The sequence below is a fragment of the Alosa sapidissima genome, chromosome 2 (genome assembly GCF_018492685.1).
Source record: "Alosa sapidissima isolate fAloSap1 chromosome 2, fAloSap1.pri, whole genome shotgun sequence".
Taxonomy (NCBI): domain Eukaryota; kingdom Metazoa; phylum Chordata; class Actinopteri; order Clupeiformes; family Clupeidae; genus Alosa; species Alosa sapidissima.
In genome coordinates, this window is record NC_055958.1 from 24,692,021 (window position 1) to 24,705,941 (window position 13,921).

A 13,921-nucleotide genomic window follows, 5' to 3' on the forward strand; every position below is an offset into this window, starting at 1 on the left:
GTTACTTTTTAAAGGAGTAATCAGTAATCAGATTACTTTTTCAAGGTAACTGTGGCAAGACTGATAATAACCTTATGTTTGACAAACATTAATAAGGAGATAAATATTGAATACTGTCTCTCTAAATAAAAAAAAAAACGTAATAGAGCTGACAAAGACAAGACATGGCCTTTATTTATTTTACACACCCAATACATTTTAAAGGAACACAATGGAGGAATCGATATCTATGTTCCTTGGCATCAGTATTCAACACCGTTTGCGTTTAATGCTAAGACGGTACCCAGGTAGTCAAAAAACAACTAAAAGGGTCATGACCCTACCCGATCAACAATGGTAGTCCCTACATAGTGCAATATCAAGAGTTCTGCATGGGCGCATTCTCCAAATGAGTTTGAAAATGTTGGCTGTGTCTCAAACCGTCTACTTGCACACTTCAAATATTTCATTTAAGTATATAGTGCAGATAACGCAAAGATTCTGTTCACAAGTACCCGGATGACGCCCTAATAAGGTCAAAAAGTTCAGTGTTGAACTTCCGGTAAGTGTTTTAACATAAGTGTTCCTTTTGGGACAATACTAACCAAGTGGACACTACGGAAGTAAGTTCCCAGTGCACAGCAGCAGTGAACTGATGGATGTATGTGGTTTGAGACACAGCCGTTATTTTCAGGTAAAATAACTGCATTGTGTTCCTGTCTTAGATGACATATTGTGGTGTGGCGATTCATTGCAAGGATCTCTAATGTCTTCTGGACAAAGATTTTCATATGCATAATGACATCCAATGCATCCATAATTGTATAATGCAGCTGAATATTAAAAAAAATGCCTGTGTGTGACGCCCATCTGATTATTATGCTTAAAGTTGTGCTCATAAGTTGTGCTCATAAGTTTACACACACTAGCAGAATTTGTAAAGTGTGTACCATATTCTTAACAAATGTTAATCAGGCGAAACATATGCGGTTCAAATGAAACCATAAGGCATCACAGAATAGTGCAATCATTAAACAAAACATAGCAGTAATGGCTTTTTTTCTGGCAACCTGACTGTGTAGCCAATTTTTGTTCAAGTGCCTCCTTATTGTTGATCTTGAAACAGACACACCACTTTATTGCAGTGAGGCTTGCAGGTTTTTCTTTGCTTCCTTTTCCTTGCCATTAAGGCTGAAGTCTTTGTTGGTCTTCCTGACCGTGGCTTGGTATCAACCTAGCCACTAATTCTCCACTTCTTTATCAGACTTTGAACACGACTTCTTTTAACCTTTTGTTCATTGATACAGTTCAGCTACCTTTTCTCACAAATCTTTTAACAGCTCTTTCTTCCTTCTTCATGGCTCAGTAGCCAGCAAAGTCAGTGCAGCCCAGGGTGAAATGTGCAGAGTTCTAAAAAGAGCTACGAAACTCATTACCTATTTATACACAGGCAGAAATGACAATCAAATGTACAATGTCACCTATGTGGAAACTTACCATACGTAATTAAGTGATAGGTGCGCCAATTAAACATGGGAGTGCCAGCGTGTGCGTATATTATTCAGGGCAAGCATTTAAAGGCTATGTAAACTTTTGATCAGAGCCATTTGGGTGATTTCTTTTATAATTATTATTTAAAAAGGGCACACACAGCTATGTGATAATAAAGGTGTGTCAAATGGGAGTCACACACACACACCTGACCACTATCCCTAAATAAAAAAAAAAATTTCTGCATGATCAGTCATATTTTCCTAACTGGCCAATGTTTTACAAATTCTGCCAAGATATGTAAACCTTTGAGCACGACCCTACCTGTGCAGCAGTGTTTACCGTCGGGCATGTGGACTGGTACGGAGGCAGCTAGTGGCCTTTGATCCTAGGCCTGAGTGATTAGATCTGTCGGCACATCAGCTGAGGCCTCATTTCACTGGGAAATCAGACAGCCTCCCTCATTTACATCCTGCACAGCCAGTACTGACCGGGAAACGCTGTCCCCGCTGTCTTATCTCCCACACGATGCACAATAGGGCATCTGTCATTGGGCATTCACTATTTATTACATAGCCACAAACACACAGATCGATATAACTAGATTTTGAATTGACCCATTCGTAAGACACACACTCATTCCCTGTGGTGCTCCCACAGTCATTAAAGCAGCCAGTGGAACAGTTTTTTGGTAACTGTACAATGTTTTTTTTTTCATAGGAGGCAGGAGGTTTCCAAAAGAAATCTAGAATTTTACTCACGGTTTTATTCAAAAGATATACTTTTTTGTGTCACTGTTTGTGCATGTTTGTGTTTGTGTGTGTGTCAGTGTGTGTGTGTGTGTTTCTGCTTCCCACTTTCCATGACAACACCAGGTCATGTTTTCCAGACCGATACAGCAGTGAGAGGACCAGAGTGTGATGAGTATATCTTCAGAAGCAGGAGCTCTCAGTAAGAACATATCAAATGGAACTGGCACAATTTCTCCTTTACATTGTTTTGTTATATTTATACTTCTTGCATTCTAATGTATTGCCTGAGGACAACAAGGATGCAATTTACAAATTTGACAGTACATTTCTCATAGTCATGCTCAATCTGTAACTGATCATGGGAATAAGTGAAAAGAAACAACAAATAGAAATAGCAAATAAAGCACTACTGTTCCAATTATTATTTTTTATTTAAATAAAAAAAAATGTTGATGATATTATACTGTGATGAGCTGTATGTCACTGGGAAAACAAAATTGTTGTAAAACACAAAACATGATTATGATACTGGCACAAATGAACAGGTGTGAATATTAGGAAGCACCTTTTGAATAGTCAGTGAACAGGCAACAAATGCCCCTGTGCTCCCCATTTGTTTCTGCTGCCATAGAAACTAATCCAGCAGAGGACAGATTTGAACTGGTTCTGGCAGACCATGCAGGAGACATCTGTTCTATGAATGGACTGTAAAAGACCAGGATTTAACCAAGGCCAGAACACTGCTGCAGGTAAAACCAGTTAGTCTCAACCACATGTGCCAGGAGCCAGAGGGATTTACATATTCACTAGATATCCCTTAAAGTCAAAGGACACATTAGTACAACAGCTCTGTATATCAGGTAACAAGCTTTCCATGATGCTATCACAAAGAGTCTGCCTGGAACCTTGCTTAGCATACACTTTTTTCAACAATTATTATTTTGTTCTCATTCTTCTCTGTAAAAATGTAATTTGGAGATGTTATTGGTTAAAAAAACAGTTACACTCATACACTCATGTCATAAACATTATAAATAAGTCATAAACGTTTATGACATAACGCTTCTGTCAAGTGTCATTCGGTTTTTGTCATGACAAGTTAGGGTTAGTGTTAGGGTTATGACAGTGTCATGTCACTCTTATGTACAGTAGATACCTTCAAGTAAAGTGCTACCAAAAAATTTTCGAGAGCCTAAGATTTTCCCATGCAAAGGAACAATTAGCTGGCAGTTCAGATGGTAACCAGGATGTAACCCGTTTAATCATGTTCACCTGTCTTAAATAAATATTTGCCAAACTGTGTCATGTTCACAAGCAGGGCTATAATGTATCCAACCGTTCCTCAAAATGTTGTCTGAACTGTTCACTTTACATGACAATGTCTGTTGTGCTATGACTATGAATGAGCAGTCGATTTCAAAAAGAAGATGCAGAACAATTACATTTGTTATGGAGGAATAAAGCAGGCATTTTCATATTTCATTTATGACAGGTGATCTGTTGTGAAGCCATATATTGTTGTGGCCTCCCTGACTCTGACAATACATGTTCATTTTATGCTCATTGTTCTTGAATATATGTCTCCCATTGAGATAATAAGAGACTAGTGACTAGCCAATGATAAGAGGCTCTGAGTTGGCAGTAGTGCACTGTAGTCATATTATACAGTATCTATGACTAGACAGTGATCTGACATTTGCATACATTTACATTTGCAACAGACTAGTCAGTTAGGTCAGTGGGCTACATGATGTGTAGTTGATGCATTTTCGTTTGAATTGGGAATGTGAAAAGTTCACCATGATTTAGCAAATCTGTTTGATATGATTTTGCTGACTCACTTCAGTTCCATCAGGTCAATAACACAATCATGCATTTAATCTTTGCCAGGTGTCATGTCCGCCCACTGAACATTTACTATAATTCTTTTGCAATTGACAGATCAGTGTGTAATATTTGAGCATGTTGTAGCCTAATTGGTGAGGTTGGATCACAATTTGAGCACAACCTCTGCAAAACTGTTAATTTTGTATAAGGTAAAGCTAACGACATACATCTGTAAGCAAAATGTAAATCAGAAGGTGCATGATTTTTCCCTCTTCAAGATGTAACAGTTGTACATCTGTACCTGCTTAACGCGAGCCGAACGAACAAAACTTCATCTTCAGGTATTGTGCGTGTGGCTCAGCGCGAGACAAATACAGAAGTCCGCCGTTCCCACATAATATGTCAGTCAACATCGTTTCACAAGATGTGAGTGCAATGAATGCTGTCCAGGATAGGTCCGTGCCAGTATTTCTCCCACAGGTAGGCTACACCGGTCTTTTCGTCCTCAGTAAATTAAAATGAAATACCGGTATTCGAAATATAGAACTCTACATTAGGAATAGCCTTCGTACAAGAATAGAATCGCACCAGGAAACCAGTTAAAATATGTGTTACTAACTCACCGTACACCATATTTCCCAATACCTGACCGCACTTGGAATGGCGTCTGTGTGACCCTTGAGTTGAACCTTTGTGGGCCATGCATTGCCAAACTTTAAGTTGAGGGAAATGGCTTGCTGTTCCACAGTCTCTTTTCTTTTTATCGACAGGTCTTAAAGGGAAAGGATTCTCTTGTCGAGGACACCTGTCGTGTTGCTCTAAGCCAATATTTACACAAGACTCAGGGGGGCGGGAGAGTGTAGTAGGTCCTCTGTTAGTCGGCAGTCATGACTATGCAAACTAGCGCGCTAACTTCCTTTAAAATCAACGGAACAAAGGGATGGGCTACTTTTTATTCACGAGCCTCAAATACTGTTATTTGAGAGGAACACCTAAATATGTAGTCATTATTAGTTTGAGGCGGGATGCAAGACAGGTGCAAATTGCCACCTACCTTTTCTTTTCAGTATCAATATGAGCCACATGCGCGCGCGTCAGTGCAGGCTATTCTCTGGCCTACAAAGCAACTCCATACATGAGCTACGACGTTAGGCTGTCTATGAATGAAATATGCTAATGTTGTACTGCACATATAAACCTGTACCTGATCTAAACAACCCTTTCAGTTATGGGCTAAGGGATATTTGAGCGTAGGCTACTAGTGAATGCATGCGTAATCAGATACATATTGCAAGCTTTTTGCCTGTCTGTTATTGTCTAAACAGTAGCTACCCTACTACATACATTTTGGGGAAATATCTATTGTACTGTGTTTTATCACCTTTGCTGTCACCTAAAACGTTCTAATAGTAATCAGGTTGGCAGAAAGGCGCTTTCATTCAAAATAAATTGCAGGTGACGGTAACCGGAGGGGTTAACATATCAGTGAAACTAAAACGATTTCTTCTTCTTTGTCGTCTTCTTCCACCTCTTGTATTATTAAATAGGTGAACGTATGTCAATGTTTGTCATCGCCGAAGAGATGCGTCTCCAGCTGTAAACATTGGGGAGGGATTCGCCAGAGCGCATGCTGGATAGCTCACACTTAACTCACACCGGGAGACCGCTAGAGGAGGTCTGATGATTCAGATTTTGTCTCAGAATAACATATTGATAGCTGACGACATCGGAACAAAATACGAGGCACTGAAATTTTACATAGGACAGGCTGCATATTGTGCACATGCCGTTAAATTCTACTTTACAAAAATGTGGAACTGCGGGGAAAAAACAAGCCTCTGCCAATTCTATAAGGCTAGTTACTCAAATGCATTCAGACACTTAAAATCCCATGGCAATTCCCTATATTTTCATTAATTCAGTAAAATATCCTTATTGTCATTAAACTTTTCAGGGAAAATACTAGGTTATATTAATATTACTATGACTCTTGTGTCATTCCTGCTGAAAAACACAGCCTGACCAGCTTTAGGTGGTTTGCTAGATGACCAGCTTGTTGACCATCTTATGATTGTAGCTTGCGAAAACATACCTTCAGCTGGTTTACCCAACTTACGATGGTAATTCAGCTGCTTATGCTTGTTGTACCACCTCAAGCTGGTCATTTTAGCTGGTGTTGCTGGTCTTACATTACTGGTTTAACTGGACATGCCAGTTTATGTTGGTCATTCTAGCAATCCAGCATGACCATCTTACTTTAACAATGTCAAGCTGGTCACCAGCATGACTACTGTATCTTACACCAGCTGTACCCCACATGACAGGCTGGTCACACCAGTATGACCAGCTTCCTCAGATGGTCACGCACGCCAGCATGTCCACCTGGTGGCCCAACCAGTTACACCAACAAAGACCAGCACGAGCTGGAAGAAAACCAGCAAAGACCAGTTACCAGCATAAGCTGAGATGTCTGGGTAATGTGGCATTATCTGTGTGAATTTTGAAGTGGAATTTTAAAAGGCAGATAAAAATGTGTTCCCTTGCACCACCTACTGGCTAAAATTCACTTTAGGCTTATACTCTCTTTTCCAGAAAAAGGTAGCACAACCCATTCATACACTCTACAAAGGAAATAGTATGTTTGCACTTCAGTTAGTACAGTATTTAATGTGGCTAATGTTTTAGATGTTGTATCACAATGTCTTCTTATAGAAAATTGGACAAATCCCTATATGCATAGTAGTATACCATTTTTAATAATAATAAAAACGAAAAACATCCTTTTATTTGAGAAACAGTTGAATGGTACACTCCATTGAATTCATCAGTATTTAGTGCAATAGAAATCAAAACACAGTAAGTGGAGGGAGTAATCTGAAGTAAGTCCTTTTTCCCATGAAGTAGTAAACAACAAGGTGGAGGGAATGGAATTCAGGCCAAAGGCTACCCTGGTTATGTCAGACCTGAGTAGGGTATTTTTGTGGTGAAATATGGTCCAAACAATTGCAATGTCAACATCTCCATTAGTGGTTTTGTTGTGAAGGTGATGCTCAAAAATCCAAAGCAGTATACACACAGAAAATGTAAAGAACAAGCCTAGCCGCTAGTAAAATAATGTGTGCCCTAAAAAAAAAGGCTGGATCGGAAATGTAACATTTGGACAACTGATTGGCAAGTCAGTTGGTCAGAGAGAGTCTGCGCATGTAAGCCTCCCATCCTGCTTTTCTGTAGGCATCAGCAGCCTTCACCCGATCTGGAGCAGCCAGGATACCTCGTCCAACAATGATGACATCAGAGCCCTTTTTGAGAATCACGTCTTCAGGGCTGTTGTACTGTTGTCCAAGGGAATCACCTGACATAGAAAAGCCAAACACAGGGAACGTCTGAGGATGTGTAACAAATGACCAAACTGACTAATTATCTAATATTTTGATTAACAATATATGATGCTGAAACAATGAATTATCCTTTATTATTCCTGAGTTGGAACTGCATTGGAAACGGTCTGGTTTTGGCATCTGTAAGGCATCACCTGCTGACTGCATGTGCACTCCTGGGGTCATATTGATGAATTCTGGTTTACTGCTGATTCTCGAGCCACAGATAAATCCAAACACAAAGTCAGCATGGTCCTCTGCCATCTTCACCTGTTGCAACAGAGACATTTCTTTTAGCAAACTATGCAGAAACCAGTCAATATCTAAACAAACCTCAACTTAAAAGCCATATTCAAATGTCTATTAAATGTTCATTGTTTGAGAGAAGTATGCACACACGTGTGTGTGTGTGTGTGTGTGTGTGTGTGGGGGGGGGGGGGGGGGGGGGGGGGGGGGGTCAGAGACAGATTGCACATGAAATGCTTTGCTACAGAATAATTGTATCCCTTTTGGCTGATAAGAATTATGCCTCTGGGAACACACTGTTCTCACATTCTTGTATGAAAAAAGCTTACCACAGCTTGAGTGTATGCCCCTGTTGCTAGGGAACCTTGAGAGCTCATTTCAGCAATAAGAAGACAACCACGGCCCAGTGGCTTGCCCACTGCTTCAAGCCCCTTCACCACCCCTGAGCCAGGCACGGCATGGGCATTGATGATGTTGGACCAGGACGCAATCTGATAAAGTCCACCTGTATCAGACAGGCACACAAAACTGCACTTAAAACACACCTAATGGCAGAATACATCACAAATACACTCAACCTTTGAAAAGAAACTGCATTCACCACTCAAATTGTCTGCTTCCTCCCTCCTCCAAATTCAGACCATAAGTATACAACTACACTACACTCACCTTCATACTGATGCTTGACTGTATTGCCGATATCTGCAAATTTTCGGTCCTCGAAGATGAGGAAGCTGTGCTTGGCAGCTAGCTTGCTGAGCTGGCTGGTGACGTCCGGGGTGAAGTTGTGCAGGATGTCCACATGGGTCTTCAGCATGCAGATGTGCGGGCCCAGAGCGTCGGCCACCTCCAGGAGCTCCTTAGCGTCTGTCACATCAGCCGACGCGCACAGGTTGCTCTGCTTCTCCGCCATCAGTTTCAGCAGCTGACAGGCCATTGGGTGGACGTGTGGGAGTTGGGCCCTGGCCTCATAGCTGAGGCCCTTGCATGGCTTTTTGGCTGCCGGAGAACCGTTCTCCTTTGTGGGTTTGTAGGTGTTATTTTCCTGAATGAAGGTGCGGACACTCTGGGCAACATCCTCATCGATCCGACCATTCTCCAGCAGCACATCTAAGAGTTTGGAGATGGAGATGACTGAATGGAGTGTGATGCCGTCCTTGGCGAGCTTGGCCCGACCTCCCTGCTCACGGTCCATGAGCACGATTGCATCTGTGACTTTAAGGCCCTCCTTCTCAAGCACCTCAGCTGTCTCAAACACACTGCTGCCACTGGTCACTACGTCCTCCACGATCAGACATGTTTCACCAGGGTGAATGGTGCCCTCGATCATGCGCCCAGTTCCTGAAACCAAGAAAACAATGGAGAAAGAATTTACAAACCACCACAGTAGCACTCGTTCACAAGAGTCAAAGAGCCATGCAAGTCAATTACTGTCTGTCAATATGTAAGATCATGATGTAATACCATAATCCTTGGCCTCTTTTCTTCTAATGAGCATTGGCAAATTATTCTGCGAACAGATTATGGTGGCCAGTGGGAGTGCAGTATACGGGACACCACACACGGAATTAAAAATCACTCCCGCTTCTTTGGCACGCAGGAACAAAAGACTTGACACCTGTCAATGATAAAGGGTAGCAGGTATTAACCAAAACAAAGAGACTGTGAAAAGAAAGTCACTTGACTGTTACCCTATTTTGCTAATATTATCGATCCCAAACTCGTTACAACTTGATTTGATATCTGACAAAACAGGGCAGAATGGAGTGTTAGCACATAAAACACAAATTAGCCACATTTACAGTAGGCTAAACAATGGAAAGTCTGTTTGTCATCTATTAACATGCTGACAACATGTCTGTACTTTCCCATTCAGGAACTCGTAACACGTGTTTGACTCACCTCATTCATGAGAGATGGATAAGAAACAATAACCCTGAGATCAAAATAAATCGGAGACATAATTCCACTCTTCAGCTTGAAAGTCCCAAATTTGACTGCCTCGACATCGTGAAGCTTTAGAATTAAACTATCAAAACTAACGTTACTATGCTCCATTTTCAAGCACTCCAGCGAAAACTACAGCTGTGGATTTCTTCTTCTTTGATAATCAGCATCAGCAACGCTTTGCCAACTGTTCAAATAGACCTTTACCGCCACCTATCGAAAATGCGAGATATTACAGACCGAATAAAACCCATTCATTTTTGCAGTGGATCAGACTCGAAGGGAACGTCGAAGTATTTTCCATATTGTAGCCTACTCTATTTTCTCGCAGTGACAGCGAAAGTGAATCTCAGTGCCCTTTTAGTTTAAATGATGAATTTGTGCGTGCCTGTGTCATTCATTTATTTCACGTCTTACAACATAAATAATGTATTTATTTCATATTAGGCCTAATGTCAGAAATTAACCTGTTTATAAGCCTCTTACAAATGGTTGTTGCTTTTTTACATTTAGATGCGCACTCAATCGCATCCATGCAGGCAAAAAGTAGGACTAGTAGGTTAGTAGCAATTTTTCAAATGTGGCGACGGCCAACTTGGGAAACGTTTGCACTGGTGGACAATAACCAAAGAAAATAATTTGCGCCTCCATTCACCAAATAAGGCTGTGGTAGTGTTTATACATGTTGGCACAAAACATTTCTGTCAGAAACCAAGTAGCCTATAATGCATGGGGTAACGTGAGGTGAGTCAGACAGAAAGGCCTGTATTTCTGAAACCTGTCCCTTTCAAACTAGCCTACAGCCGCCAGCAAGCCCCCGGAACCCCCTAACAGCGGGCGGCCTTTTTGCATCTGTACCCAGGGGTTCAAAATCCATGTCCGTCAAATGTTTGGAATGCTGTAATTAACTGACTTAACTAATGACATGTTTTTAATAATATTTTTGTATGTTGGGGAATTTAGCCCATTGAAATTCTTTGGGGACCCCACCACAGATTTGCCCCCCCTTTTTCCGCTTACTGTTGCTTTAGTAGCCTAACACAGGGGTTCCCAAACTTTTCCACGACAAGGCCCCCCAAATACCACTAGGTTCTGGCCAAAGATCCCCTTGATGTGTTATTAAACCCATCAACAATACTACGGCAAATGTAAAAATACATTAAGCTAATCCTAATAATTATTTTAGCCAGAAGCACTTCGCGATGGAGCATACAGTGTGTAAAAAGTGTGTGGGGCTTTCTGCTATATGAGAGCTATCACTCTACTATTATTCCCAGTCATTATCATGGAGAATATAATGTTCAGATATGCAACAAATTATTATAATGGCATTGTATAACAACCCTCATAGTAATAGGTATATTTTACATTTTTAAATTGTATTTATTTGTTGCTTTTATTTTTCCTTCCAACTTGCTGAGGCCCCCCTGGCACCCCCTCGTGGCCCTGGCCCCCACTTTGAAAACCACTGGCATAACATGTGCTGGCTTCAAGAAATAACAACAATGGTTTCCTATATTGCAAAACTATTGTACACAAGGGCAATGTGGCTGGACTTCAGCTGGGAAAAACTTTAGTTGTCACAAACAATGTTGTGACGAACCTACCACTAGTACAACCATCTAAATTAGCTATAATAAATCGCAATTGTTTTTTTCCATGCTGCTAGTTTGTCTGTTAAGTAACTCTTGAGACACGTTACACAAACATTCACATTTGTGGAATCTTTATTTTTATAAACAAGCACTGTTTATTAAACATTCAGTAACAAACAAACAGCCTCTATGATTTAAGAAAGGATATTTCCATCTGGCAAATTTTACACAGTCCTATGTACATAGCAATAACACATGAGATATAGGCTAGAAATATACAGGGCTATAACATGAACAAAACAGTTATGCAAGTTCATCATTTTGAAAAGCTACATCATCTCCCTGCAGAAATTAACAATGCAGAAATCAAATATCCGTGTTCTTTTGTGCCACAGATTGGGATTTTAAACCATAAGAGCACATATTACTGGTATAATACCAACCTGATGAACACCAGTATTTAAATGTCCACTCTACTGTAGAAACTGGTATGACATTTGACACTGTTTAAATTCAACATGTTCTGTTGCCTACCACTATTTTATAATTGTTGAGAGTCAATAGCTAGGCTATTACTCTGCAGAATGGATGAAAACAATCTCAGTCAAGATCATTGTGTATCATTCTACACTCCAAGTCCAAAAACATTCTTGTGTTGAGCTAACAGAAATAAATATATATATTTAAATGAAAAAAATGTGGACATGACCATTCTTAATGCACAATATCATCTTACTGTTGCAATGACAAGTAATTGACTTTGATCAGTAAATTACTATTAGCCTAATATAAACAGTCCCTGCTTAATGTGATGTAGTGTAATGTGGAGCAATGGATGAAGAAACACAAGTGCTTCACTTCACATCTTAAAGGTTGAATTATCTGTGAACTTTTAGAATACAATCGGATCATGTCCTCATTCTAACAATCTCTGTAAACATGTCAATCATTCTAACAATCTCTGTAAAGGATCAGATCACTCCTAACATATTAACAAATAGAAACATCAGAATTTTCATCAGAAAATGTGTAAAAAATGTGATATTTTCAGAATGATAATAACCTGTCTGCGTAAAGAATTAAACAAATACATTAATTTCACATCGGAGGCACAGCTACAACTGTTACAAAAAATAAATAGTATTAAGGCTTGGACGTTTCCCAGTCAGTTATGGATTTTACACTAAGGATTACACTAGGACGTGTATCAGCGTTGTTTTTCACAAACAAGTGAAATGTGGAATGATCTAAGGACACCAAGTGAGCTCTGATGGTCTCTAAAGTTAGTCACTTTTTGTATTTGAACCAGATGCATACATTGAAATATATAACTATAATGGTTGCCATGATGTAGTTGAACAAGTAATCAGTTCCCACTAGACTATAATTTGTTTTGAAGACAGAAACATATAACCATCAACAAGAATCCTTTAAAAGGCAAAGCTAAAAAATAGCAGAATCATTGCATCCAAAACTGCTCATTTAAATACTGTTGCAAGAATACAGGAACAATAACTACAACAACAGATGTAGTGTTTAGTTCAGTTCTGAGTCATAACGTTGATAAACTATTGAAACAGAAGTCAAATGAAAAGATGGTGTTTGGCTATATTAAGCCTCTGGCATGGTGTAGTTAGTACAGTCAGAACAGTAATATAGTATACACTAACCAGTCAGTTACACTAGTTACATTTTTATTGTTATCGCAAGTGGACCAATGTGAAAATAGCAGGTAAACTGTATGCACTGTACATTTTATTTCATTCAAGTCCAAAGTGCTAAGTATTTCTTTCTGATGCACATATTATAGTTTGACCACAGATTCTACAGATATTGTACATTTGTTCTGTTGTTTGTCTTTGTCTTCAATTGGAATCGATAACAGTGAGTGAAATTTAAAACAAATGGTAACAAACCAGTTGAAATTGTTTCTGTGGCCTTATGTGAACCTATGTGGTTCTTTAAGTGCACTGGAGTTTTTTAGTCCATAGAAGTCGCATTTCAGGGCATGTGGTGATCACTACCATGATCCCACATGGAGGACACAATCAGTACATGAAGAACACATCTGACTGCCACAAAGACCAGAGTATGACCACTCCTCAGGCGTGGGCATCCTCATAGGGTATGGCCCATGCTGCTCGTCACCAGACCCTTGATGTTGGTGACCGGGCGCACATCGTGCAGTTGCCGGCGGCGGTCTATAAAGGACGCCAGCCTAGCTGTGTCCAGCGGGGTCTTGGAGTAATCTCCGCTGTGGGCACTGACCCAGGGGTGCTGCAGGCAGAACGTGGCCGTTGGCCGCTTGCGGGGGTCCTGCTGGAGTGTGGACGTGATGAAGTCCCGGGCAGCCTGGCTGACGCCGCAGAAGTACTCCTCGGGGAAGCAGAAGTCCAGCTTGCAGATGTTCACGCAGGTCTCCTCCAGGCTCTCGTCCAGGAACGGGGAGACTCCGCTCAGCATGACGTAGGCCAGCACGCCAACGCTCCACACGTCCGAGGTCAGAGACACCGGCGTGCCTTGAATCAACTCTGGGGCGGAGAACTCGGGGTTTCCAAGGAGGAGGTGTACGTAGCGGTGACCAGAGACTTGAATGGCGTCTCCAAAATCAATGAGCTTCACACAGGGAACTGGCACATGGAGATCCACCAGGAGATTTTCAGGCTACAGAAATGACAAAAAAACAGTGAGAACGGACTTGCTGTAT

At 40.7% G+C, this 13,921-nt stretch overlaps 2 protein-coding genes across 5 annotated transcripts in view; both read right to left on the reverse strand.

Annotated features, from left to right (window-relative positions):
* Nucleotides 1-6,782: 6,782 nt before the first annotated feature.
* On the reverse strand, nt 6,783-9,791 carry umps (uridine monophosphate synthetase). Its single transcript, XM_042084438.1, has 6 exons — nt 9,575-9,791; nt 9,137-9,290; nt 8,342-9,013; nt 8,002-8,177; nt 7,582-7,696; nt 6,783-7,401 (listed from the first exon to the last, which is right to left on the reverse strand). Exons 1-6 carry the CDS (start codon nt 9,728-9,730, stop codon nt 7,226-7,228), a joined length of 1,449 nt encoding a protein of 482 aa, XP_041940372.1. The 5' UTR covers nt 9,731-9,791; the 3' UTR covers nt 6,783-7,225.
* A 1,537-nt stretch (nt 9,792-11,328) lies between these two features.
* The window catches only part of kalrna (kalirin RhoGEF kinase a), a 150,310-nt gene continuing 147,717 nt past the window's right edge, over nt 11,329-13,921 (reverse strand). For all 4 annotated transcript variants that reach the window (XM_042068980.1, XM_042068981.1, XM_042068982.1 and 1 more), the window contains one exon: nt 11,329-13,878. In XM_042068980.1, the coding sequence (XP_041924914.1) occupies nt 13,333-13,878 (546 nt within the window). In that variant the 3' untranslated portion in view covers nt 11,329-13,332. The remainder of the gene's footprint in view (nt 13,879-13,921) is intronic.